We start from the raw sequence: 27,860 nt of genomic DNA, 5'->3' as shown, positions 1-27,860 counted from the left end.
GTCCCCAAACTTCCCAGCTGCACTGACAGCCACCTCCAATAGCAGCCACGTTCCCGGAGTTTTCCTTCGTGGCTTCTCTACCATCATCATTATTATTATTTAAAGAGTTTTCCCCTTTCCCTTCTTACCCATTGTTCTTTTCAGCATTAGGAAGATAGCTAGTTTTAACAGGTAGGGAATTCCTCCTCCTTAGAAAATGGATAAGGGCGCATTTAATACTTTGTCCCTGTGTCACCGGCTCTTTGAAACAAGGCAAGTCAGTTGGCCTCCCTAACCTCAAATACCTTTTCTGTGAAATTGAATCTGGCAATATTTGCTCCTTTAACCTCACAAGTGAGGCTGAGTTGAGGTAAAGGATAAGAAAATGCTCTGTAAATGTTACAGCCCTATACAAATATGAGGTTGCATTAATTTGTAGCCTCAGCAACTGTTTGCAGAGTTTGTCGCTCTGTCAGCTGAATCTCCTAGGATTCCTAGCAAGTCTAAAATCTTGTTCAGGAAAGATCTATCCTGTTTTTTTTTGTTTTTGTTCTGCGGTACGCGGGCCTCTCACCGCTATGGCCTCTCCCGTTGCGGAGTACAGGCTCTGGGCGTGCAGGCTCAGCGGCCGTGGCTCACGGGCCCAGCTGCTCCGCGGCATGTGGGATCCCCCCGGACCGGGGCACGAACCCGTGTCCCCTGCATCGGCAGGCGGACCCCCAACCACTGCGCCACCAGGGAAGCCTCTATCCTGTTTTTAATCGTGGCTGACCACACCAGATTGCTTGCTGTGATGACCTCCTAGCACTTCACAGGCAGGCTACTGTGTATTGCTGTATTGACATTTGTATAACACCTCAGGAGCTTTTGGCAGATACTCTCCCATCAGGTCCTCGCGGTAACCCTGTGAGGAGGATTTCGTGAGCCCCTGGTTGAAGCAGTATCTCAGACCCCCCTGTTGTGTGTGTCTCCCTGCTTGTCGTCACCATGTCTGAGAACCACAGCAGCTACTTGGGTGACCCATCTTCCCTTCCCCCGTACAACCTCAGAGAAGTGTGAGCCATGCTTCTGAGTTTGCTAAGTAGGTGATCTTCTAGTAACCATTTAGTGGGTCTGCCCTGCTATTCGTTAGAGATTGATTCAGCAAGTGAAGAGCAAAAACCATACGTGCTCCACGAGACCTCTGTGGTTCCTGTATTCCAACCTCTTAGCCACGCGCAACGCTTTGGTTCTCAATGCTGCTTGAATGCCCTAGGTCTGACCCAGTTGGGGTGTCACCTTTTTTGACCAGTGAAACAACCTGCGAGTTGCCTGAGTAGCAAAACTCCATATAAGCTGTCCATTCTTGCATCTTCTTCCTGTTTATAGAGCTTCTTTGGAGTAGGCAAGTACCTGACCTTAGTCTACGAGGGAAACCCTGTGGGCTTTGGAGGGAGGCTGCTTCCCATATGACCTTGGGAATTCATATTTTTTTATATGAGTCTCACTTTCCTCGCTTGTAAAATGAAGCTGTCAATACCTGCTTAATTAGGTTGTTGTGACAATTACAGGTAATGTTTATAAAATGCCTGACAATCGATATTATAATAACCTTTATAGGCATTACACCAGCTTTGCCTACAGGCACATAACCACATTCATATATTTGTGCATGTCCACATCAAGTGAACTTTATTAGTAAACAATCACGATCCATTGCTATAAGAGGTGTCCACTGAATTCTGGAGTTCAGAGAGACCCAGTTATTGTTTTGTGTAATACTTTTAGAGCCATCCTGACACTCCGCAGGAATGTCTTTGGGGTGACGTGGGCAGAGCGAGGTGGACTTCAGGCTCACTCCCTGCTTCAACCAGAGCAGAGATGCTTTTGTGTATGTTATATATTGACATTTCATCTGAGATTTCATTTGAAAAACAAAAAAGCTTTAAAGTTTTCATCCAACTTTCTACTATCCAGTACAGGAATCTACTTTATGACATGACTGCCAAATAATGACTTAGGAGAATGTCTTCTGATATCAGTTTTCTAAGTTATAAGCTTGCCAGTGCCTGCCATATAGTAGACACCTAAGAAGTGCTTATTGAATGAATGAATTCTTGGTCACGGTTATCGTAAGGATCAACCAGATGGTACTTGACTTCTTTTTAGCCTCTGTGTTCGTTCCTTTATTCAACACATAATTATTTGATGATAGGTATTGAATCCGGACACAATTCTTTCTGATGTAAGCCTCTATACATTTAGAACCTTCGTAATAATTATTCATTCTTTTATTCCATAATTATTCATTCCTTTATTCCTTTATTCAACGCATAATTATTTGATGATAGGTATTGAATCCGGACACAATTCTTTCTGATGTAAGCCTCTATACATTTAGAACCTTTGTAATTCTCTCAGAGAAGCCAACTTTACTTAGCCTGTCAGAGTTCAGGGTAGCTAATTAGTCTATTTTTCTGGAAGCAGAGCTGAAAGGGATCTTAGAAGAGGTTCAGAGAAAGGGAAAGAGTGCTGATAACAAGAAGTAGTATAGTGAAATGATGAAGAACACAGACCCTGGAGCCAAACCACTTGGGTTTGAATACCACTCTGTGATCTTGGGTAAATTACTTAATCTCTCTGTGCTTCAGTTTTCTCACAAGTAATATGGGATGGTAATAATACCTACCTCACAGGGTTGTAGGAAGGATCAAAAGAATTATAATGAAAACTCTTAGAGCTGTGCCTAGAGCATGTAGTAAATGCTCCATATTAACTATTATTATTGGTAGTAGGATTATCATTTATTTATTGAGACCTACTTCACATGCATCGTCTCATTTAACCCTCAAATGAGGAGATGGAGGTTCCATAATATTATGTAATTTGCCCAAGGTCATTTAACTGACCTTGGGCAACTTACGTAATATTATGGAACCTCCATAATATAGATCTGGCTCTATAAATCATTTCACTCACCTCCCTCCTTTTATAAATAAGACCAAGGCTTGGGTAGGTGAATTGATTTATTAAGGGCCATACAGCTGGTCAGTGACAATATCTGAATTACAACATCAGTTTCTTAAGCATGGCCTAGGATTGTATCTCTCTGGGGGCTGTAGTAGAGATCTTGATCTGACGTCTTAATGTAAAAAAAAAAATCTCTATGGCATAGGTGATGTCAGCTGTCCACAACCATTATTTTGATTGCAAATTGTCAAGCTTTATAGACGCATATGGGCTGGGGTCTTACCAACTGTGGAAAACAGAAACCTTGTAATCCTCATTATAGTCAAACACCATATTTTGAAGATGGCAAAGTTAAAGCTAGCTGTGAAATCTTGTGACTTAAGTTCTGAATTCTGTATGCAATGAAAAAGGGTATATGCAGATGAAAGTAATATAACGCTGTGATGTTATTATTGTAGTCCATACCTTCATCCTCAGTTGTGAAAGGTAAGTCCAGCAAGCATTTCCACCATCTCTTTCTCTGCTAAGAGTGAGATCATCTGCATTCCTCAGTTGAGCTTGGCAGGTGTGCCTCTGGCTGTATGTAGTCTGTAATTGTAGTAGAGAATATCTACAACTTGGCTACATTTGTCTTTTGTACACATGATATATTGATACCCCTTAACTACCATTTATACCCACATTTAGATTTTTTTTGTATCAACTGAAAAGTGAAATTATAGATAATGTTTCATTCACTCACTGCCCACCACAAGTGAATTTCCACAGTGATGGCATCTTTGTTCAGCAGGATTTATGCAGTGATTTGCAGAAATTGTTTTGGATTTTTATTTATTTTATGAAGGTTGTGTGGAATGGAAAAAATGAAACTGGTGGTACAGATGGTATTAAGAGCTAATATTTACTGTGCCCTTTCTGCATGTTAGACACCATATTAACCCTGTGCTTTCTTTGTCATATTAGTAGGTCTCACAGTCATTATATAGTAGAGGCAAAGCTTAAAACCGTTGGATTTTTGGTCAGAGCAGTGAATCATACGTATATGAGTCCAAATCACATATTCATTGGACTTAAGCTGATTAACTGTATATAATTGTAAAGGAAAAAAACAACATCAAACATGAGATTCGTTGATTTCCTCAGTTATAATTAGGAATTTTATAATGTTTGTGTGTGTACAGCTACTTCCTTCCTCCACTCCCAACATGTTCCTTCATAAGGAGGGATTTTCCTGTTCCCACCATGCCCAATAAATGCTTATGGGAGATGGTATCAAGTGAGAGTTTCTTATCCAGGCTCTAGAGTAGTACCTGGAAGCCTGTCTTAGATACTTGAGATAAAATATGGCTTCCTAAACATTTTGGTCTTCCCTTAGAGTGGGAACACCTATTAATTGACATTTCTTTTCTCAGTGTCAAGCATATGTCAGTAGTTTAGTTCTCTGGAATACATGGAGACAATCTAGTGGAAAATAAGACAACATCTGCTGTCTCTTTAGACAATTGCTTGGGGTTGCGTGGGGATGGGAGGAAGGGACCACATAGGTGAGAGGGAAATCTCAATATTACTGTGAAAGAAATGCATGGGAAATTGAGGGTAAAATCTAATGTGCATGTTGGAATTGAGGCAGAAAAAAGTAGAGAACCACAGATCACAAAAATGAAACGCTTTTCAGTTATAAAGCAATAGGCAAGAAAAATTGTTTGCATCGTAACTTGAGTCAGGAGACTAGTGAAGAGAATGGCAATAGGTGGGAGGGTGGGGGAACAACCAGAGCCTACAAAGGGATAGAAAGGGGAAAGGCTCCTGTACCTTGTGGAAGAAATAAGAGGAACATGGAAAGACAGTTAAATTTTAAAAAAAGGAAATTGGTGATGGGGGATAGGTGATAAAATTGAGGGAAAATGTGACTTGTAGTGTCTGCAGGGCCAGGGAGATGGAAGTCTAATGACCCCTTGATTGGGCTGTATATTGAGTAGCAGATAGAAGACTAGGCTTGATAGTTGTATGGATACATAGACAAGGTGGAAACCTATCTTCATTTTGGGCGGATGGGACCTGCTCAGAGAAGCTTCTAGATCCATTTAAAATCATTATAATCATTGGTTGTGACTTCACTTAAAAGCATTTTTAGATCAAAATATTCAAGTACTCAAAGTGTAAGTGCTCCACACGTACCTCCGGGTAGAGTTACTTACTTATCATGGTTAATCTTAAATTTATATCCATATTAGCCCTCCTTCAAAATATTCTATAAACAGATCCTTCAAAGGGTATCTGCAGGAAGACAGATGTAAATCAACCAAGAGTGACTATCTCAGAGGATTAAGAAGAGACCGGTTATTGAGGATCAGAGGCAAATAGCTCAGCTTTGGAAAAGTTTGGTGGGTGTGAGGCTTAAGAAGAACAAACTTTGAAGTGGCTTCATGAGGTGGAAAGCCAGTGAGACAGAAGAATGCACAAGACAGCTGTCAGTTAGCACAGGGGCTGACATTCACCAGGGTGAGGATGGGCCATAACATCTTGTAGGAGGGAGAGCCAGATTTCAATGTTATCGAGAGAGGCTTAAGACAGCAATTTTTAATGTTTCAAATGAGTAAAATTAAGATTTGACAAAATTGTTTTTATTTCAGTTTCTAGAACTGTTATATGATTTTCCAAAATGAAATCTGTAAGTGACAAAGTAGAAAATTGGCAGCCTAGAATCTAGTTGTCACTGGAGGAAGGAGGGGCCCAGGGAGTGGAGACAGGGTAAACTCTATCCATCTGGCTGCATTTCTCTCTTCTCCTGTGATAAGAGCCGCCCACCTTCCTCCCAGTGCAGTGCTGCTCCTCTGGCTAATTCCAAATGAGCTATATATCAACATGCAGAGACTGGCTGGCAGTTCTCAGAGTCTAGCTGTAGTTCTATACAAAGCTGCTTCTCTCCTTTTAGTTCTTGTCGTTAAGTCTTTCCCTTGAACTTCAGGACCACATGTCTACTGCCTATTCAGAATCTCCATTTGGATGTACCAAAGCAACTCAAAAGTGAAGTCATAACCGTAAACCCCAGAGCTGTGCATCACATCTTATTCCCTGTCTCTGAATTTTACTACCTTGCATCCATTGCCCACAGCAAAAATCTGGGCCTCTTTCTTGATTTTCCTTCTACCTTACCTCCCACTTCAGTTAGTCGACATTCCGTTCTGTACATCATCCCTATTGCTGCTGCCTGGTTCAGGCCGTCATTTCCTCTCAACTGAATTGCTTCAACAGTCTCCTTACCTGGTCATCTTCTCTCTGATCTTCTTCCTCTCCCACCTCATCTCCTCACTGCCTGCCTCATTCTTTACACTGTAGCCAGAATAATCTTCCTAAAGTGTAACTTTGATCAAGTCATTCAGACCTTCAGTATCTCCTTATTGCCTTCAGGATAAAGTCAAAACCACTTGCCATGATAATGACTTTGCCCCCCTGATGTGGCCCCTGTTTACCTGTTAGTTAATTTTCTAAAGACCACTTACACCTAACTGTTTGCAGTACCTAAAGGGCTTGATCTCCCTTGTCTGTGGTCTTTTGTGTATGCTATGTTTTCTTCCTGCAAAGCTCTATCCATTTTCCTGCCATCTTGTACTTCACCAACTTCAGGCTTTAGCTGAGAGGTCGCTTTCTTCAGGAAACCTTCCCTGATCTCCCTGATGAGGTGTCTTGCTTGTATCTGTCTGTAGAAGCACATTTTACTTTACTGGATTTATCATACTGTACTTTGCCTGTTTATTTGTCTTCTACCCCCAGAAGACTTTAAAGGTCCCTGAAGGCAAGGAGCTATACTGATCATGAGTACAGTTTCTGGCATATAGTAGGGACACAGTAAATGCTTCAGTTTTTTCCTCTTTAAATAAATGGTGGTAAAATATACATAATATAAAATTTTCCTTTTTAACCATTTAAGTGTACAATTCAGTGGTGTTGAGTACTTTCACATTGCTGTGCAACCCTCACTACTATCCATATCCAGAACTTCTTCATCATCCCAAACTGAAACTCTGTGCCCATTAAACAATAACTCCCCCATCGCTCCTTCCCCCCGGCTCCTGGTAACCACTGTTCTACTTTTTGTCTCTGTGTATTTGACTATAGGTACCGCATATAAATGGAATCATACAATATTTGTCCTTTTGTGTCTGGTTTATTTCACTTAGCATAATGTCTTCAAGGTTCATCCATGTTGTAGCATATGTCAGAATTTCCTTCCGTTTTAAGGCTGAATAATATTCCATTGTATGTATATAGCACATTTTATTTATCCATTCATCTGTCTGTTGGTATTTGTGTTGATTCCACCTTTTCACTATTGTGAATAATGCTACTGTGAACATGGGTGTACAAATATCTGTTTGAGTCCCTGCTTCAAGTTCTTTTGGGTATGTACCTAAAAGTGGGATTGCTGAATCTTATGGCAATTCTGTGTTTAATTTTTTGAGGAAGCGCCATACTGTTTTCCATAGCAGCACAAGAGTTCCAATTTCTCCACATTCTCCAACAGTTGTTATTTTCTGTTTTGTTTCATTTTGTAATAGCCATCCTAACGAGTGTGAAGTGGTATCTCATTGGGGTTTTGATTTCCATTTCCCTAATGATGAGTGATGTTGAGCATCTTTATATGTGGTTATTGGCCATTTGTATATCTTCTTTGGAGAATGTCTATTCAGGTCCTTTGACCATTTTTTATTTATTTTTAAATTTATTTATTTATTTATTTGTTTATTTATTTATGGCTGCATTGGATCTTTGTTGCTGCCCACAGGCTTTCTCAAGTTGCGGCGAGTGGGGGCTACTCTTCATTTGCGGTGCGTGGACTTCTCATTGTGGTGGCTTCTCTTTGTTGCAGAGCACGGGCTCTAGGTGCTCGGGCTTCAGTAGTTGTGGCTCACGGGCTTAGTTGCTCCACGGCATGTGGGATCTTCCCGGACCAGGGCTCGAACCCATGTCCCCTGCATCGGCAGGTGGATTCTTAACCACTGCACCACCCAGGAAGTCCTGACCATTTTTTAAATTAGGTTTTTGTTGTTGTTGTTGTTGTTGTTGTTGTTGTAAGAATTCTTTATATATTCTGAGTATTAATCCCTTATGAAATACATGATTTGCAAATATTTTCTCTCATTCTGCGCGTTGCCTTTTCTCTCTTGATAGTGTCCTTTGATGCAGAAAAGTTTTTAATTTTGATAATGTGCAGTATATCTATTTTTTCTTTTATTTCTGTGCTTTTGGTGTCATATGCAAGAAATCATTGCCAAATCCAATTTCGTGAAGCTATTCCCCTATGTTTTCTTCTAAGAATTTTATAATTTTAGCTCTTACATTTAGATATTTGATCCATTTTGAGTTAATTTTTGTATACGGTATAATAAGGTGAGAGTCCAACTTCATTCTTTCGCATTGGGTATCCGACTTTCCCAGCGCCATTTGTTGAAGACTGTTCTTTCCCCCATTGAATGGCCTTGGCACCCTTTTGTCTTTTCTTTTTTTCTTTTTTTTCCAGTACGCGGGCCTCTCACTGCTGTGGCCTCTCCCACTGCGGAGCACAGGCTCCGGACGCGCAGGCCCAGCGGCCATGGCTCACGGGCCCAGCCGCTCCGCGGCACATGGGATCCTCCCGGACCAGGGCATGAACCCACGTCCCCTGCATCGGCAGGCGGACCCCCAACCACTGCGCCACCAGGGAAGCCCCCTTGGCACCCTTTTTGAAAATCTTTTGACCGTATATGTGAGGATTTGTTTCTAGGCTCTCTAATGTATTCCATTGGTCTATATGTCTGTCTTTATGCCAGTACCACACTGCTTTGGTTAGTGTATCTTTGTAGTAATTTTTGATATCAGAAAATATGAGTCCTCCAATTTGTTCTTTTTTAAGTCTGAGACAAATTTTTTTGTTTGTTTGTTCATTTGTTTTGCGGTACACGGGCCTCTCACTGTCGTGGCCTCTCCTGTTGCGGAGCACAGGCTCCGGACGCGCAGGCTCAGCGGCCATGGCTCACGGGCCCAGCCGCTCTGCAGCATGTGGGATCTTCCCAGACCGGGGCACGAACCCGTGTCCCCTGCATCGGCAGGCAGACTCTCAACCACTGTGCCACCAGGGAAGCCCTGAGACAAGTTTTTAATACTACTTGCTACTTGATCCTCCTCCTAACATTTTTTGTGTACCCCTGCCTATAGTGTTTCCCTTAACAACTCCTCCTAGATGACTTCTCTTCCTTCATCTCCGTCATAACCTCACTCCAGTGCCCATTTTCTTTCCCTCTTCCACCCCCTTTTCCTTAATTTAGAGTCATCTTTATTTGTGTGTGTTCAAGCCACAACTGACATTTTAAGGTCTTAATACTCCTCGGTGACCAACAGAAGGGGGCCCTAATCATCGATTTCTCCCAACTTTGAGTCTGGTTCAATCTCTTTCAGAATTCTCAGGGCTAAAAGTCACATTTATTGTTATGATGGATGAGGTGCATTGCCTAAGAGACTGTGTGGCATAGTGAAAAAGCATCATATTGGAGGCCAAGAGACCTGTGCCCTAGCTCTGCATCTGTCACTGATTAGCAGTTAGACAACTCAGACTCTCTTACTTAACTTACTGTTAAATTTTCTTATCTGTAAAGTTAAGGAAAGTTGGACTAGATGGTCTCTAAATTCCTTCTAGATCTAAAAAGTTTATTTTTATTTTTAGTCCTCAGAAGGAGGAGGAATTTAAGCTGGTTTTAGAGATGAATGGAATTTAGATGAGAAGGAGAGAAAGACTTCAGGAGATTTAAAATAAGAAAATGAAAGTGTGTTTAGGAGTGAACGAAAACAACGGTGACCATTTATTAAGTGATGCTGTGTCAATTGGAGACCCATGTAGGAAAAAAAATGAACCTCGACCTCTATCTCGCACAATATTCAAAAATCAGTTCCAGATTATATGAAGTCTAAATAAGAAAGGTAAAACAAAAAAGCTTCTAGAAGAAAATTTAGGCTAATAGCTGCATGACTTTGGGATAAACAAAGATTTCTTATAACAACAACAAAAAAAAACATGAAAGGGAAGATTGATAGACTGGATTTCAGTAAAATTAAGAACTATTTTTTTATCAAAAGACACCATTAAGAAAGTAAAAAGGAGAAAAATATTTGAAATATATCTGACAAAAGACTTATGTATGGGGAATGTGCAAAGAACTCCCACAAATCAATAAGATAATGCAGATGACTCTAGAAAAAAGTGGGCACAGATTTAAACTGGCATTCCACAAAGGAGGATTTCTAAATGGGCAATAAACATATGAAAAGGTGCTCAGTGTCCTCAGAGAAAAGCAAATTAAAACTCCAGTGAGCTAACAAACACATGGAAAAATGCTCAACATAATTAGTCATTAGAAAAATGCAAATCAAAACCACAGTGAGATACCACTTCACACCCACTAAGATGGCTATTAAAAAAATAATAATGAAAGGAAAGTGTGTGTTGGCTAAGATGTAAAGAAATTGGAACCTTGCTTATATTGCTGGTGAGAGTGCAAAGTGGTTTAGCCTCTGTGGAAGAACAATTTGGCATTTCCTCAAAAAATAAAGCTTAGAGTTACCATGTGACCCTGCAGTTCCACTCCTACGTTTATACTTAAAAGAATTAAAAACAGGGACTAAGGGATTTCCCTGGCAGTCTAGTGGTTGGGAGTTTGCCTTCCAATGCAGGGGGTGAGGGTTGGATACCTGGTCGGGGACCTGGGAGCTGGGGTCCCACACGCCTCGCAGCCGAAGAGCCAAGACATAGAACAGAGGCAGTGTTGTGGCAAGTTCAATAAAGACTTTAGAAATGGTCCACATCAGGGCCTCCCTGGTGGCACAGTGGTTGAGAACCCGCCTGCTAACGCAGGGTACACGGGTTCGAGCCCTAGCCCGGGAAGACCCCACGTGCCGCAGAGCAACTCAGCCCGTGCACCACAACTACTGAGCCTGCGCTCTAGAGCCCGCGAGCCACAACTACTGAAGCCCGCGTGCCTAGAGCCTGTGCTGTGCAACAAGAGAAGCCACTGCAATGAGAAGCCCATGCACCGCAACTAGAGAAAGCCCACGCGCAGCAACGAAGACCCACTGCAGCCAAAAATAAATAAATAAAAAAAAATTTTTTTTAAAAGAAGAAATGGTTCACATCAAAAAAAAACCAGGGACGAACTAAAATAAGTACGTGTGCATGCACTGTTGACAATAACCAAGAAGTGGAAAGACCTCCCCCCTCAGTTGTTCCTCAGTGGATGGATGAATAAACAAGATTATGATACAGACATATATTGAAACATTATTCATCCATAGAAAGGAGTGAAGAACTGATACATGCTACAATCAGGATGAAAGAAGCCAAACATGAAAGGTTACATACTGTATGATTCCATTTATATGAATTTCTGGAATAGACAGAACACAGCCTGATGGGTGCCAGGAGCTGGGGGTAGGGAGGGTTGGGGTCGGGTGGGTGCAGGGGAGAGGAATGGAGAGAAACTGATTAATGTGTAAAGGGTTTTACTTTGGAGTGATGGAAATGTTTTGGAACTAGGTAGAGGTGGTAGTTGCAGTATGTTGTGAATGTACTAATTGCCACTGAGTTGTTCACTTTAAAATGGTTAATTCCACCTCGGTAAATTTTGTAAAAACCATGAGCTATCACTATATATATGCTCACTAGAATGGGTAAACATTAAGAGGGCTGTCATTTCCAAGCGTTGGTGAGGATGTGGAGCAACTGGAACCCTCTTATCTTGCTGGTAGAAGTATCACTAAAGCTAAATAAACGTATGCTCTCTTCTGAGCCCAGCATTCCACCCCTGCCTATATGCTGAAAAGAGAAGAGCACATATGGCCACCAACAGGCATCCACAAAAAGGTACTTAGCAGCTTTCATTCATAATAGCCTGAAACTATAAACAACCTAAATGTCCAGCAAAGTAGAATGGGTAAATAAATTGTATGTTCATACATGGAATACCACAGAGCAATAAAAAGAATGAACTATTGCTACACACGCAGTAAAGATGAATTTCACAGAAATAATGTTGAATGAAAGAAGCCAGATTTTGAAGAGTATATTTTATCTTCTGCTAAGGCCAAACTAATCTATGGTGATAGATGTCAGAATAGCTTTTGCTGGGCAGGGATGGTTGTGGTGGTCTTTGATGGGGGAGCTCAAGAGAACCATCTGGGGTGCTGGAGACATATCTTCTGTATCTTGATCTAAGTGATGGTTACACAGGTGTATACATATTACAAACTAATCTGTGCACTTAAGATTCGTATACACTTTATTGTTCTACCTTTAAAAAAAATACTAGAAAATTAAAACAAAAACCAGTCGCCAGAGTAGATGTTCTTGCAGGGAAGCAGTAGAAAAGAATGTTTATGAAGTATAAGGTTGTAGATGAATATCTGAGAAGTGTAAGGTTGTAGAAAGCCTTGAATGGCAGTGAAATGGCAGAAGTTTGGATTCTTTTCTGTAACTCCAGTAGCTTCGAGGGAGGAAAATGACATAATGGAAGCAGATTTTTTAGGGAAACGGATCTTTGGAGATGTGCCTGGTGGGCTGAGGACTGGTCCACAGGTGGGAGGCTATTGCAGTAGGACCTGAATTAGGTTGAAAATGGAAACTCTGAAGGAAGAAAAATTAGTGAGGCTGGTGACTGGTTGGGCAAGGACAGCAAAGGATGACGGGGCAAAGATGACTGCAGGTCCACGCTAGATGGCTGGAAAAACGATGGTCCCGATCACAGAATTAAGAAAGCCAAGTGGAGGACTCCATCTTGGAAGTAAAAAGATGAGTGGTTTTAATTTTAAATGCTTCAATTGTGAAGTGGTGACAGGCAGTTGTGGGGCTCAGAAGAGCAATCAGGGCTGGTGATAGAAATCTGAAAATCACCCACATACAGATTATTTTGAGTAGATGAGATCCCTAAAAGAAGGAGTGATGCAGAGAGATTGCGGAAAACCAGCCCTTAGAGAAGAGAAAGGTGGTAGGGGAAGAACTAGGATAGAACCAGGATCGCTTAAGCCAAATGAAGAGAGAGTGGGGGGGTGGATGAAGGTGTAAAGGGAGAAAATACAGAAGTAGGAGAGGAAAAGTAAAGATTGAGAATGTGATGGAGACCCATGATCATTGAGGGAACCTGGTCTTGGAGAAGGCAGGAGGAAACAAAGGCAGAGGCAAAGGCAGAGGACTTAGCCTAGGATGGCTTTACCTATGAAGAGCCCAGGTGTGTACAGTCAGGTTACAAGAATTTGTCAGCATCTGCAGTGACTTCCTCTTGCAGTATTCTCTGTCCTCTAAGTAGGGTGACCCAGAAGGTGGCCCAGGGTTGAGGATGAGTGTGGCTGTGGGAACCAAGGAGTCCCAAGTATTTGGACCAATTTTGGGTTCCAGGCATAATCGTATTACCTTTGAGAAGAATACAAAAGAAGTTTAAGACACCACTCATGCCCCTAAGGATTTATATGGTGCAGCTGGACAATGACTGAGAGCCAAAGCAAGTATGAATAAGACATCTTGAACCCTGACCTTGTCATTTTCTAGCTGTGTAACTTTGGCCAAGCTCTGTTAGGACTCTGTGCCTCTTTTTCCTCATCTGTTAAAAGGGGACAATAATAATATCTACCTCATAGGTTGTTCTGGAGATTAAATGAGTTAATACAAGCAAGGTGCTTGGAACAATACCTGAAACATAGCAAGTATGTGATAAATGCTAGCTAAGAGATCATGATAAAGCTGTAGGAGTTCACAAGGGGAAAATAATTAGTAAGGGCTGGAACTGATGGGAAGATTCTTGGAGGAGTAGGGATTTATGGGAGGCAATTCAGGGACTGATAAGAGGGAAGGAATTTTAGGTTTGGGGGACACAATGGGAGCGAAGTCTTAGATCAGTAAAACCATTGGCATTTGCGTGTGATTTACTTGAACCAGACTGTTCCCGTTGGGGGATAGTGGGAGTCAGGCTGGAACAGGCAGAGGGGTAACTGATATTTGTCAGAATAAAAGGAGTATGAGCTGGGGGAATCAGAGCTCTTTGTGTGTTTTTTCCTGGTCCTGTGACTTTGGGCACGTTACCTCCTCTCTTCAGACTCCAAGTTTCCTAATTCTTAAAATGAAGTGGACTGGATCTATAAAATCCCTCGTGGCTCTAGAATTGCACGCCTCATACATGAAAAGGATTTCTTCGACCCCATCGTCTGAGGAATGGTGTTTTGTGTGTGTACAGCATGGAGCTGACTTGTGGTTCTGGCCTCTTCAGTGCCAGGCTGTAACCGAGTGAGCTGATCAGCCCACGTGGATACCACACACTGCCTTTCGCAGCCATCGCCACCGCTGGAAAAATCTGGGCTCTCTGCGGGTGTATTTATGAAAAGAGCCCTTGGGTATTTCACTCCCAAATTATTTAGAGCTAACTCTACTACTGTTCTCTTTTTTTTTTTTTGGTGGTACACGGGCCTCTCACTGCTGTGGCCTCTCCCATTGTGGGGCACAGGCTCCGGACGCGCAGGCTCAGCGGCCATGGCTCACGGGCCCAGCCGCTCCACGGCATGTGGGATTTTCCCGGACCGGGGCACAAACCCAGGTCCCCTGCATCGGCAGGCGGACTCTCAACCACTGCGCCACCAGGGAAGCCCTACTGTTCTCTTAAGGAGCCTCAAGTTTTGTGGATGCTTGCCTTGGAGTGGACCCTGCGGGCTAAGTAGGAGGGAAAGAACTGTTTTTAGCCTTTAAAAAAATTTCGCAGATTGTCTTTGTGAAGCTCATAAAACAAAAGGAAGAAGCAGCGCCATAGAGCACCAGATGAACTGCCAGTGAAGCCCCAAAGCTTTCATGGGAAGACTCACATTGCTTTGACATTAGGGAACCCCCTGTTCCAAGGTGTGTATTTCAATAACCTAGGACTCTGTATAAACGAAATGAAAACGGGCTTTTCAAATACCATGCTTAGAAGCCTTGGGCTCTAGTATGGCACTTCTTCAGTTTCTCTGTTTAGAAAGGAATTTGGTTTGTGATTCAGTTCTCACTTCCTGTCCTTCTGGCGTGAGCCCCACTCAGGGGCCTTTCTGCTGTCGTTCACCCTGCAGTGCTGCAGGGCTGTTGCATCCGAGGAAGGTCTCTAAGATTCCTTTCCCATTTGCTTTTCCTGTTGCTGAGTGGGAGGTGCGTAGAGCAATATCTGCCCTCTCCATGAAGAAAAGCGCTTTGTGTTTGTCCCTGGCACGAGCTTGGTCATCAGAGCAGGTACTTCTGGACTTTTATACCGGATGGATTTCACAAACCTTGGTGAATTGGAAAAAGAACTTGAAACAGAAGAGCCAAAGCAAATAGAAGCATTTCTATCTATGTTTTTGTGCCTCCAAAGTTTTGAAGGGTTTAGTGTTTTCAGAAACTGAAATTTGAAAAGAGTGACAGTTTACCCTTGTGTTGTCCTTGGAAAAAGAGTGTTTCTTTAGGGAGCAGAGTTCTAGGAAAGGAAGATGACTTGAGCATATAAGGATTCCCAAGCTAATAGGTGCCTCTCGGTCATGTTAAACATACCTTATTCATTTAGAATAGAAATTACTTGAGGGTATGGAATATATATATTTTTAATGTTGTCTATAAGAAAATCACTTTATTTTTTATTGAAGTATAGTTGCTATACAATATTATATAAGTTACAGGTGTACAATATAGTGATTCACAATTTTTAAAGGTTATATTCCATTTATAGTTATTATAAAATATTGGCTATATTCCCCATGGTGTACAATATATCCTTGTAGCCTATTTTATACCTACTAGTTTGTACCTCTTAATCCCTTGATTGCCCCTCTCCTCCTTCCCTTTCCCCACTGGTAGCCACTAGTTTGTTCGCTATATCTGTGTCTGCTTCTTTTTTGTTATATTCACTAGTTTTTGCTGTATTTTTTAGATTCCACATATCAATGATATCATGCAGTGTTTGTCTTTGTCTGACTTATTTCACTAAGCATAGAGGGTATGGAATCTATCTTTGTAGCTGTACGTGGTTACTAACTGTGAGCTGCATCTAAGTCAGTAATAAGAACTAGCAATTCAGGAGACTCCCATGTTTTGATCTCCTTGGCTGCCCATTCCCCTGAGGGGTGGTTATGGACATTGCCTCGTCCATTCATGCCACAGACTTTCTGAAGAGAAAAATAACCATGTCGTGGAAGAAACTATGTGTTGCGAAGGTTGTGACTAAAGGTTGAAAGTGAGATGGTTTGGTCTGGCCTCTTTTTAGAGCAGCGATTGATTAATGCTGTCTGTGTTGCTGTTTCTTCCAGAGCTGACCTGTCCTGGACGCAGCATAACTAACGAAGCTGCTGCAGGATGAGAAGATGGCAGCGCGGCTGCTCGCACCACCAGGCCCTGATAGTTTCAAGCCTTTCACCCCTGAGTCACTGGCAAACATTGAGAGGCGCATTGCCGAGAGCAAGCTCAAGAAACCGCCAAAGGCCGATGGCAGTCATCGGGAAGACGATGAGGACAGCAAGCCCAAGCCAAACAGTGACCTGGAAGCAGGGAAGAGTTTGCCTTTCATCTATGGGGACATCCCCCAAGGCCTGGTTGCGGTTCCCCTGGAGGACTTTGACCCATACTATTTGACGCAGAAAGTGAGTTGGAGGAGACGGAGCAGCAGCTTCAGATACCCCGTTCCTAACAGGCTTAGGGGAGATGGGGATAAAGAGCTGTGTCTTTGCCAGAGTTTGGATAAGTAGTTAGCCTTTTGTTTCAGTTCCAGTTTACGGCAGTTCTTTTTTTGGTTTAATTGCTGCTAAGGGTCATTTGTGGGTCTTGGCACTTTTCAGTCTGTTAATAAGACTTCTGTTTTTGGCTCCTTTTTCTAATTTGACAGTAGAAAAAGATTGATTAAAAAAAGGGGGGGGGGACATAAATGAAATGGGACTGTTTAGTAGAGTACAAGAAAGATGGCATAGTGAGAGGTGGCACAGCCCTGTAGAATCTTGCTCACACATTCAGAATTCTATCTTTAAATATAAAGATGATGTTATTATTGCAGCATCAACAGAGCCTGTTGTTAATATAATGGAGATGATGGCTTTGTCTGCTTACCTAGCCCCCTTTGTGACATTAGATCATAGCCTTTGGGGACAGGAATAGAATAGAGTAAACCAAACTGAGCCAATGAGGAGACCAGGTCTGTAGCCTTGTTACACAGTTGTCTGGATTCAGCGAGCACTGATTCTTACATAGAGTCAATTCTGTTATTCCTGCTAGTAAGGCGCATGAGTGAAAGAAATACCAATCTTCATTTCGCCAAGAGTTTCAAATTTCCCTAACAAATGTTTGACCAAACCTTGGGTTTCTTTCTCATGATTATCTTTTGAAACTAGGCAACAGGTAAAGAAGCGGAGCCCCTAGTTAATCCAGTGGCGAAGTAATTAGCCATTGAATACTGAAAACTGACATCAGATACCATTTTAGGGATCCCCCATTTGACAGATGTCATTTAAAGAATTAAATCCATAGGTGTTTCCAGATGAAGGGTGAAAAGGCTTTGTGTAATTATATATTTACAAATATAAAGCTTAACTAAACTGCCTTTATTAACAAAACTGTCTTATAAACTGCCATTAATAAATTGCCTTTTAGTCTTTCAGTTATGGAAGAAATTTCTGTTTCTTTGTCTTAATAATGGCACAGAAGTAAGACTTGAGGCGAATAGATCTCTTGATTTAGCTATAGTTGTGGAGGCATCTTAGTTCTGAATGGCAAAACTAGTTAAGACGTTGTCTACATAAAATGGCCCTTCACCCATGTACTTCTGTTGCAGCTCAGAACAGCTACGTAGTAGGAAAAAGTAGAATCAGTAGCCTATAACTTCTACTGGGAAATTTAGAATGTTTAAGGAACAAAACATGATATGATATAAAGAAAAGTAGACTAGAAGTAAGAAATCTTCACTTTACCATAATTCACCATGTTTATTATTTATAGTTTCCTTCCTTAGTATGTGTATTTTTCAAGCTACCACAAATAGTTCATGGGAAAAGAATGTAGTAGATAAAGAAAAAAAATCTTCTCAAAACTAGTTCATGTCCTTTAGCAAGTGATTTCACCTCTCTGGGCCTAAATTTCTCATGTAGAAATTGAGAAGTTGGACACGACTTCTAAGGACATTTTCAAATGTCAAATTCTGGGGCTAAGTAAGTTTCCATAAACTGTCATTGATTCCCTTACTTATCCTTTTTTTAAAATCTAACTATTTAATCTGGGCCTTTGCTGAATGGGGGTAGGTGGGTGAGGAAGGAGACAAGGTTTTAACTTTCTGGGTTAGTAAATAAGGGAACATGGAATCTTGTGCTGTTTTTAAAAAAAGATTTCATTGATTGTAAAATTTTGAAATATTTTAAGATATATTTCCCTCCTCTTTCCCGCCCTTGCATCCTTAGTAGAGGTAAAAAGAAATAACAAAACACAGAGTTTAGGTCGTGCCTACTTATATAAATTTGGCCAATTGGTAATAACATTTTCAGAAAATGCTCTTATGGCAATAAGCAGATAGGTAAAGCCCTTTGGACTCTGGCCTTTCAGGTGCCTGAAACCTCTTTGCTTTTATTTGAACTATTTGTTTTTCTAACTCAGATGCAAATTAAACTTCCTTTTCTTAAACCTGACTAATATGTGAAAAATGTAGAGAGCTATTCATTGTCAGAGCCTAGTTTTCCTTTGCTTGCCTTTTTCCCTGGTTCCTGCCTTACAGACAGCCTCTTTCCATTCCCAATGCCTTAGATTTCAGTGCTCCGAGCTTGGGAGTGAGGACCCAAAGAGAGTGGTCTCTGGCCCTAATGGGTACTCTTTTTTGGGTAGGCCAGATGTTGATGGCTCTTCATGATAGAAAATCTGACTTCAGCCTTTGGCCTCACCACAAGGGTAAATAGTTTGTGGAAAGGATAACTTTAATTGTATTTTTTAAATTCTTTTTTTAAAAAAAACTGAAATATACCACCACGCAGAAAAATTCATAAAACATAAATGCTTAGCTTAATGATTATTAAAAGCAAACGAACACCTATGACAAGAAAGAACATTAGTAGCACTCCAAGGTATTATTTGTATTTTTAAATAAAGGGTTTTTCAATTGATTAAAAATAATGCGCTTGTTCAAGTTCACTTGCATATCTTCACTGGCATTACTAATACACGTCTTACTAACTAGGCCTTCCACTGGGCCAAATTAGCGAGGTCTCCCCTACAAGGAAGCACGCTGGGAATCAACCCACATATTGAAATATCCTGAGAGTAGAAAGGACTTTAAGAGGACATTCCCTTCCATTTGTTTTTTAAGGGCTGCCTTAAATAATTCTTGCAAAGTAGAATTTCTTTTCTTTGCTTAATGGTACAAGTGGGTTTCTTTATTTTTTCCTCATAAGTCTCGTTTTCTACCTGATTGATCATTTTTGTGACTCTCATAGAAACTGGTTTCTCATTTCCTTCTCTCTTTATTTTAGAGGGTGAAAGAAAACTAGTTCTCTGTTAGTAAAGTTCTGGTTTCATCCCGTTGCAGATTTCACACTGTCCAGGGACACAGGGTCATAAAGCATGTGTATCACATTTTCAAGATACCATTGTACCAGCTGGTGCTGGTTTGAGCTATCGTAAGCTTCTTGGTGGTGTCCATATTGCATTTCACCTGACTTTCCCAGATGGTCCCCAGAACAATCCAGATCATCCTCTCTTTGGATTGTCTCAGAACTCCCAGCGCTACAACTTTTTCCTTGCCTCTTGGTACTTTGTTCGAATGTCTCCATTCTTTGGCTTTCTTGTTTTCGAATGTCACCTGAAAATAATTGAATTTACAGGACATTTAAACATCTTAATTCATTTAATTTTTAAAATAGGTAATATATTTACATGGTTAAAAATTCAATAAAAGGTATTCAGTAAACAAGATATTGAATAAAAAGTCTCCCCTTTACACCTCTCTCTCATCAGCCCACTTCCTGCCTCTCTGCCACAGGTAACCGTTGTTAGTAGTATCTTCCAGAGTTTCTTTATACTGTATATGTACAAGCAAAAACAAATAGGTATTTTAGGAACTTGAACTGTCCTGAATGCCTTTGCTCTTGGTTTTCTTTCTACTATTTTCTTAAACCAATTGAAGTCTTAATTTTGTTATTTGTTTCCTCTTCTTTCATACTATGGAATCTTAAGTTTTATCAGGGTAAATTCTCGGTTCATTTCTCCCCTTCCACATGCTTTTTGGTAAATCAAATCAAGGACTTCTTCTCTATTGCTCAAAGTGTCTTTCTATCTTTACTACAGAATATATTCTCCAATGCTTAATAATAACTTGTTGAATTTTAAATGGCCGTGTTTAGTCCTAAGAACTGTCTTAAGTGGGGCAGCAAGAAAGTCAGTGGATTAAGTTGAAAGAAGGCCTTCAGAGTTGGCTCCTACCCTTTTTCCTGTTTCTTAAAACCAATAATTGTTATTGGTATCCTTTTTGTTCTGTGGATATGCCCTCTCATAAGAAAGCCCTATAAACAAAAATCCAAATTACAGGATTGATTATGTTCCTTTAAATTGGGCACATACCTATTGCATTAAAAAATTACATATGGTTTCCCAAAGTTCATTTTACCTTCAAGTTTTCATGTCTGTCTTTTCCTGCAAATTGGAGTCAACCTAGAATCAAAGAAAATTAGAATATGGTAGCCTTAGACATCATCTAGTTCAGCCTCCTCATTTTATAAATTTCATAAGGTGAAATGCTTTGTCAAAAGTATTTGCGAACACCTCCTAACTCTCAGTTTGTTACAACGTATTTCTAGTTTTCCACTTTTCTAATTTTTCATTGATTGATCCTCAGCCTCGGTTGGCTCAGTTCTTCTGAAGTGAGGCATGCAGATACGGAGAGAGAAAAAGCCCTGCTTTTTCATTCACATCCCTGATAATCCCTGTGGTTTAATAACCCTTCTTAGGGTGGGTCCTAAGAAATGCAGTGCTTCTGGGGGAAAGGATGGCATTTGTGTTAGCTCCAGTATTTTACCTTCTCAAGTGAAGGCGCCCTGAGTAGTCTAGCAGCCTAGAGAGCTTGTTCCAGAGACAGGGGCTCAGTGTCAACACTGCTGCCACTGTTCAGCTGGACATGTCATTTGGAGGGAATTTACTTAACCTCTTCACATATTTTTGCTTTTTATTTATTTGTTTATTTTTGCAGTACGCGGGCCTCTCACTGTTGTGGCCTCTCCCGTTGCGGAGCACAGGCTCCGGACGTGCAGGCTCAGTGGCCATGGCTCACGGGCCCAGCCGCCCTGCGGCATGTGGAATCTTCCCGGACCGGGGCACGAACCCGCGTCCCCTGCATCGGCAGGCGGACTCTCAACCGCTGCGCCACCAGGGAAGCCCTATTTTTGCTTTTTAAAGGAAGATTATTTCTTAGCCCCCGCCAACCCCCCAGCCTACCAGCAGAATGATATAGTGAAAAGAGCACCTAAGTGGGAATAGAAAAACCTCATTTTAGTTCTACCATTGCCTCTTGTCTGCCCTTGGCCAAATCACTTAAATTCTCTGGGCTTCAAATTTCCTTATCTACAATATATGCAAGGTAAGAGTTGCGCTTATGTCTATATCTTTCTAATTGTATTTCACATATTATGCCTATCACATATTATGTTTTAGCTGTTGCAAACTATTCTCTTTCCCTGGTGTCGCCTGCCTTCTGGTCTCCATCCCCTTCTTCTGGAATGTACTCTATCCTTTAACTTCACCTTTCGACACTTTACCCATTTGTCTAGGCCTAGCCCTGAAGCCTCTTCTTCCTTATAGCCTAACTTGATTGTTTACATTGGAACAGATTCCTCCTCCTGAATTTCTATAATACATTAAGATCCCAGCCCTGAGAAGTGGGTTTCAGTTGTAACTCAGGTTAGGTATGGCAGGGCACCCTGTTCCCAGCGATGTTTACAGTTTTTTCCTTACCTCCCTAATATTAATGCCACCAGCTTCCTCAAATGAAGAACTCTTAAATCACACACACACACGCACACACACGCACACACAGGTGCCACATGCATGCATGCTCATGAGCTCCTGGCAGAAAATCCTTGCTGAATCTGGTTTCACACACTTTCAGCAGGTGTGCAGAGTGGAGACAGGCTGTTAAAGGAGAGTTTATGTTCATTAGGTGTGATTTGAAGTATTGCCAATGAAGTGTTGAATTGCCTGTTGTTGCACAGTAGGCCTAGATGCTGCTTTCTGTTTTGAGTGAAAAATAGATGTTTTAAAACTAGACGTTTTATTTTATTTAAAAAAACCGTTTTGCAACAATATAAAAAAACAAAATGTTTCCATTGTTTTATTCACCAAATCAAATTGAGGCAAATGCTTGTGAGCAAATGGGGGGAAGGCCATTCTCAGGGTGGTGGGTTAAGGAAGTGCGTGGTATGGGCTTCTTTTGCATTCTCCAAGTATCATTATCTAGAGGAAAAGGAATTTAATTAAACAATCTTAAATCAGATTCCTCTTTTATAGCCTTAGCAATAGACCAGGAGCTGAGAAACCTTATTTCTGATCCCATTTCCACCTAATTCTAGATGATCTTGGTCATGTCACTTAACCATTCAGCATCTCAGTCTCCCTCATATAGAAAATTAAGATTATGCTAATAGCTAATATCCCACCTATTCTACAGTGTTGTTGTGAAGATTATATCTTGCCTACACTATACAGAACAAAACAGCCTATTGTGCTAGCCCTCCTTCATTTTTCTCCATTGTACACCTAGCATATATTTATTTGTTTATTGTTCATTCTCTTGTATGCTCATTAGCTGGAGCAGTGCGTGCCCTATAGTAAGTGTTCAATCCATATTTGTTGAATGAATGAGTCAATCTTATGAGATAATGCCTGTGGAAAAACTATGTACTTTTCTAAGTGCTTTGAACATGAAGGGTGACATTATGATTTTTTTTTTTCTAATGAAAAGTTTTCCCGTCTACCAAAATGAATGGAACTCTAGGGGGAAAACACTGATTATCAATATATCTTTTCCTTTCCTGAAGAATTAGTTTCCTTTAGGGGCTGAGGAATTAGATCAAGAAGTGGGTTTCCTGGGGCTTCCCTGGTGGTGCAGTGGTTGAGAGTCTGCCTGCCGATGCAGGGAACGTGGGTTCGTGCCCCGGTCCGGGAAGATCCCACATGCCGTGGAGCGGCTGGGCCCGTGAGCCATGGCCGCTAGGCCTGCACGTCTGGAACCTGTGCTCCACAACGGGAGAGGCCACAACGGTGAGAGGCCCACGTACAGCAAAAAAAAAAAAAAAAAAAAAAAAAAAAGAAATGGATTTCCTGACATTTTAGGGGATTTTCGGAGGGCTGAATTACTTTTGGTAAGTGCCACCAGTCTTAACTCTCCTCTTGTAGATCCTTAGAATTAGCAGGGACTTTATCAAAGACCATTAGGTAATAGCCTCTACCTAGTGCTCTTCTTGATTTATTGGTATCAAGTCTTTATTATACAAAGGATGTTATTTCCTGAATATTCAAAGTTGTTCTGTCATATCTACCTTTATTAAGTGTTTTGCTTCTTTCTCGTCTGTGGGAGTTGTGTTACCCTCCCTGTATTAACTGACTCTAAAGGAAATGAGAGAAGCTGACGTGGGGTATATACCAGTTTGGGTTGTCTCATATAAAATATGATCTATTTATTCAACAAATACTTCTTGAGTACTTCCTATGTGTGAGACCTTGGGGGTATTGGTCTCTCTTGGGGGAAACACAGATTAATAAAGTCCATTTTTGACCCTTACATAGCTTATAACATGGTAGTGTGTAGGGTGGTATCACTTTTGACAAGGGGGCCTCAGAAAGGGCCTATTACTTCATAGTAGGCATAATATTTGGATTTTAGAAAAGAGAGATAGACAAACATTCTAGGCAGAAAGAACAATATAAACAAAGGCTCAGAAACAAGGGCATAGGACAATGTAAGAGAAAGCTAAATAGTCTAATTTGATTGGAATTTGGGGAGTTGGGTGATGAGTCTGGGAAGGGAGTGCTGGAGCCAAGTCTTGGAGGACTTAGAGTGTTTGACTGAGAAGTCTGGTCTTCCCTTGATGAGCAATAGAGAACTACTGAAGCCTTTTGTTTTTTAAATAAATTTATTTATTTTTGGCTGCGTTGGGTCTTCGTTGCTGCGCGCGGGCTTTTCTCTAGTTGTGGCGAGCGGGGGCTACTCTTTGTTGCGGTGCGTGGGCTTCTCATTGTGGTGGCTTCTCTTGTTGCGGAGCACAGGCTGTAGGCACGCGGGCTCAGTAGCTGTGGTTCGTGGGCTCTAGTGTGCAGGCTTAGTAGTTGTGGCGCATGGGCTTAGTTGCTCTGTGGCATGTGGGATCTTCCTGGACCAGGGCTCGAACCCGTGTCCCCTGTATTGGCAGGCGGATTCTCAACCACTGCACCACCAGGGAAACCCTACTGAAGGCTTTTGAATGGGAGTAAGGATATGTGATCAAAGTTGTGTTTTGAGGAGGTGAATGTGGCAGTGATGTGTAGGATAAACCAGAGGGAAAGAGAACTGGGACAGAGCGACCGGCTATGAAGTAGTGAGGGTCTGAACTGTGGTGGTGGAAGTGAAAAGTAAGGAGAATAGGTGAAGTCAGAAGTGATGTAGAGATAAACTGATAGGAATTTGTGATTGATTGTAGAAGCTTAAGGAAAGAGTTGAGCATTCAGTCCTTCATTTGATAATTTGATCAATTGTTATTGTTTTCTTTATACCCAGGTTCTCTTCCATACCCTTGGGAACAAAGCAGGCAAGCTCTATATACCACTCCTGGAAGTTAGTTTTTGTTGGGGAGACAGATAATAGACAAGTAAAGAAATAAAATGATTACAGATAACAATAGGTACATTAGTGAATTTAATATAGTCCAGGTACCTTAAATAATGTGGTGCTCTAACTTGGTATAGAGACCCAAACGTGGAGAATGCAGAAGAGTCAACGGCTACATGCTCTCTTAAATATTCAGTGTCTTAAATACGCTTTTAGCAAGTACTAAGTTATAATCTTTAAAAGGACCCATACCACAGATATTCTGAGTTGTTTAAAAGCCAGTATTGTCACTCCACTGAGTTTGCCAATCTTAGATTTTTACATAGGCAGGAGATCAATACATTTCAACATTAGTGTGAGCCACAGGGGCACCTGTAGATAAACCTAGCATTTTCCCCAGAAAAGAACCTCAGGTCTTCTCTAGTCCTTGTACAAGTCCTAACTTGCAGTTCCAAGGTTCTGAGCCACATAGCGTATAAGAGACAACTTTTACCTGAATTCTTGGGTGTGTATTATTAGCTAATCACCTGAGCCATAACATTACGCTGACTGGTAATTTTAGGAATTAATCTCTGATGGTTTCTCCAGGGTGTAGTTTATGAAATCTTTTTATTCTATTAAGAATTAACCTGTTGGGGAATTCCCTGGTGGCGCAGTGGTTAAGAATCTGCCTGACAATGCAGGGGACACGGGTTCGAGCCCTGGTCCAGGAGGATCCCACATGCTGAGGAGCAGCTAAGCCCGTGTGCCACAACTACAGAGTCCGTGTGCCACAACAAGGGAAGCCACTGCAATGAGAAGCCCATGCACCGCAATGAAGAGTAGCCCCCACTCACTGCAACTAGAGAAAGCCCACGTGCAGCAATGAAGACCCAATGCAGACAAAAATTAAAAATAAATAAATAAGTTTATTAAAAAAAAAGAATTAACCTGTTGAATGGGATATTTAATAATGACCGTATAAATGTTGGAGGATTCTCAAGATTACAGTGATATTGATCATCGTCTCACTATAATTAGCCATATTTTAAATCCATTCTTAGTAAAAGAGAGTAAGACTGTGACATCATTATACAGGGAATGCTTCTCTTACTGATTGATTCCAAATTCACATGAGTTGTAAATTCTTTATATATAACCCTATTTGACACAATTCAAGATGAGGATTTCCCCATTATATGGCATTTTCTGTCAACTGATTCTAGCAAAATTTTTGATACCTGTTCTGAAGAGGCACTCCTGTTCCAGACACTTTGAGTCTACAAAGTTTGGCCTATGGAATGAAGTTTGAATAAACGATTCCTCTCATTTCACAGGATAAGGTACCCAACCCATCTGCTGCTCAATGTCAGTCCCTCTCCCTGTGCCTTTGAGCCCATCCATGCCTCCCAACCTTCTCTAGCCCTTCACTCTCTCAGTTATCCCCTCTCTTTTCTGTACTTTCTATCTTTCCCTTTCACAGTGGTTCTTCCCCTCAGCCTATAAACATATTAAAAGCCTCTCCCATCTTAATGGACCCACACTTGACCCCATATCTCCAGCAGGTATAATCTCTCTTCTCATGCCATTGAAGCTTTTAAAGAATAGCCGTTGCTCACCCTCACCACCTACACATCTCCCACCCACCCCTCCATCCTTGCAGCTGACTCTGCATCCTCCCCGCTCTACTGGCATTCTCAATGTAAGATCCTCCAGGATCTCACATTGCCAAATCTAATGGACATTTTTTCAGTTCTTATCTCACTGAACCTCTCTGTAGGTCAGTATTTGACACTGTTTATTACTCCCTGATTCTTGCAGTTCTTCACTTCCTTGGCCTAATTCTCTTTCCATCTCGGACTGTTCCTTCTCTTTCCTTCATTTCTTCCACCTTTCCTTTAAAGGTTGACATTCCCACAGGTTCGGTCCTTGGCCTGTGTTCCTCTCATTTGGCAAATTCTCCCTGGCTGATCTTATCCATTCTCTCACTACTCTTGAATCTGTATCTCTAGCCTGGAGCACTCCTTAAATATTCACTGTCTTGCCAGGCATCTCTATCTGAACTTCCCATAGGTAACTCAGTGTATTCAAAATTGAACTCGTTTTCTCCCCTCAAACCTGCTTATTTCATCTGCTACTTTAGTTGAGGATACCACCCAAATTCTAGGTATCATTATTGACTCTCCAATTTTCTACAGTCCTTGAGGATCACTTAGGGAGCTATCAGTGAATGTTGCACATTTCTGCAAGTAAGAAAAAATTGTGGCTCAGAAATGTTAATTTGCTGTTGAAATTCCCTCACCTAGTGTGTGGTAGAGCCAGGTTTCAGTTCCCGGGATATGTGAATTTAATACTCATGGTCTTTCTACCATATCATGCTGTCTCTATAGAGTATATTGCAGGATGATTTTGGGGTTTTGTTTTTTACCATCATTTTTAGATAATTTCTGTCATTTTGCACTGCCTCAATATGAATATAGTATGGGTTTTTTTTTTAGTTCATTTGTTTCATATCATATCTTCAGCGTGGTATCTGAGATGTAGAAAAGATGAGAAGACTTTTCAATCTAAAATTAATGAATTTTTATGGGTGGATGAGCTAAAGAGTGGAAAAGGTCGATTAGACACCTAGCATAAAGTTGGATATAGTTATAAGTTAGTTGATTTTAGCTGCATCATTGCCTCATGACTAAGAGATTCATTCATACATTCAGCAAATATGTACGAACTGTCTACCTTGTACCAGATGGGCATCATATTACATCTTCTGCTTGCTAAGCTAAGAAAGTCACAGTAGTTGGAGATATACCCCTGCCTTTAAGGATCTCAGGGTCCAGTGAGAGTTACTGATGTATAAACAGAATGACAATACTATGTTAAGTGCTCTAACAGAAGTGTTGTGGGAACACACAGGAAGGAAGGATAATTCTGTTTGAGAGAGTTGAATGGAGAGGAGGTGATATTTGAGCTGTACCTTGAAGTATTAAAGTATCGTTAAAAAAACATTTCATCTGTTAAAGAGAAGAAAGAGTAGTTTGGGTATAAAGAACAGTACATGAAAAGACAGAGTCCTGCAAAACGTCTAAGTGTTTAAAACAATGAGTTTCATTGTGACTGGAGCATGGGGCT

The 27,860-nt window shown here is 41.1% G+C and overlaps 1 protein-coding gene across 1 annotated transcript in view; it reads left to right on the top strand.

The window, feature by feature from the left end:
• SCN8A (sodium voltage-gated channel alpha subunit 8) overlaps nt 1-27,860 on the top strand; it is a gene marked incomplete at its 3' end in the record, with an annotated part of 175,754 nt that overhangs the window by 44,152 nt on the left and 103,742 nt on the right. Inside the window, exon 2 of the mRNA XM_081248591.1 lies at nt 16,243-16,572. Within this exon, the coding sequence (XP_081104717.1) occupies nt 16,297-16,572 (276 nt within the window). The 5' untranslated portion in view covers nt 16,243-16,296. The remainder of the gene's footprint in view (nt 1-16,242; nt 16,573-27,860) is intronic.

Source organism: Mesoplodon bidens (genome assembly GCF_964165515.1).
Source record: "Mesoplodon bidens genome assembly, chromosome: 11".
In the NCBI taxonomy this organism is placed as follows: Eukaryota; Metazoa; Chordata; class Mammalia; order Artiodactyla; family Ziphiidae; genus Mesoplodon; species Mesoplodon bidens.
The sequence above is the reverse complement of the archived record's forward strand: the minus strand, read 5'-3'. Positions and strand labels throughout refer to the sequence as shown.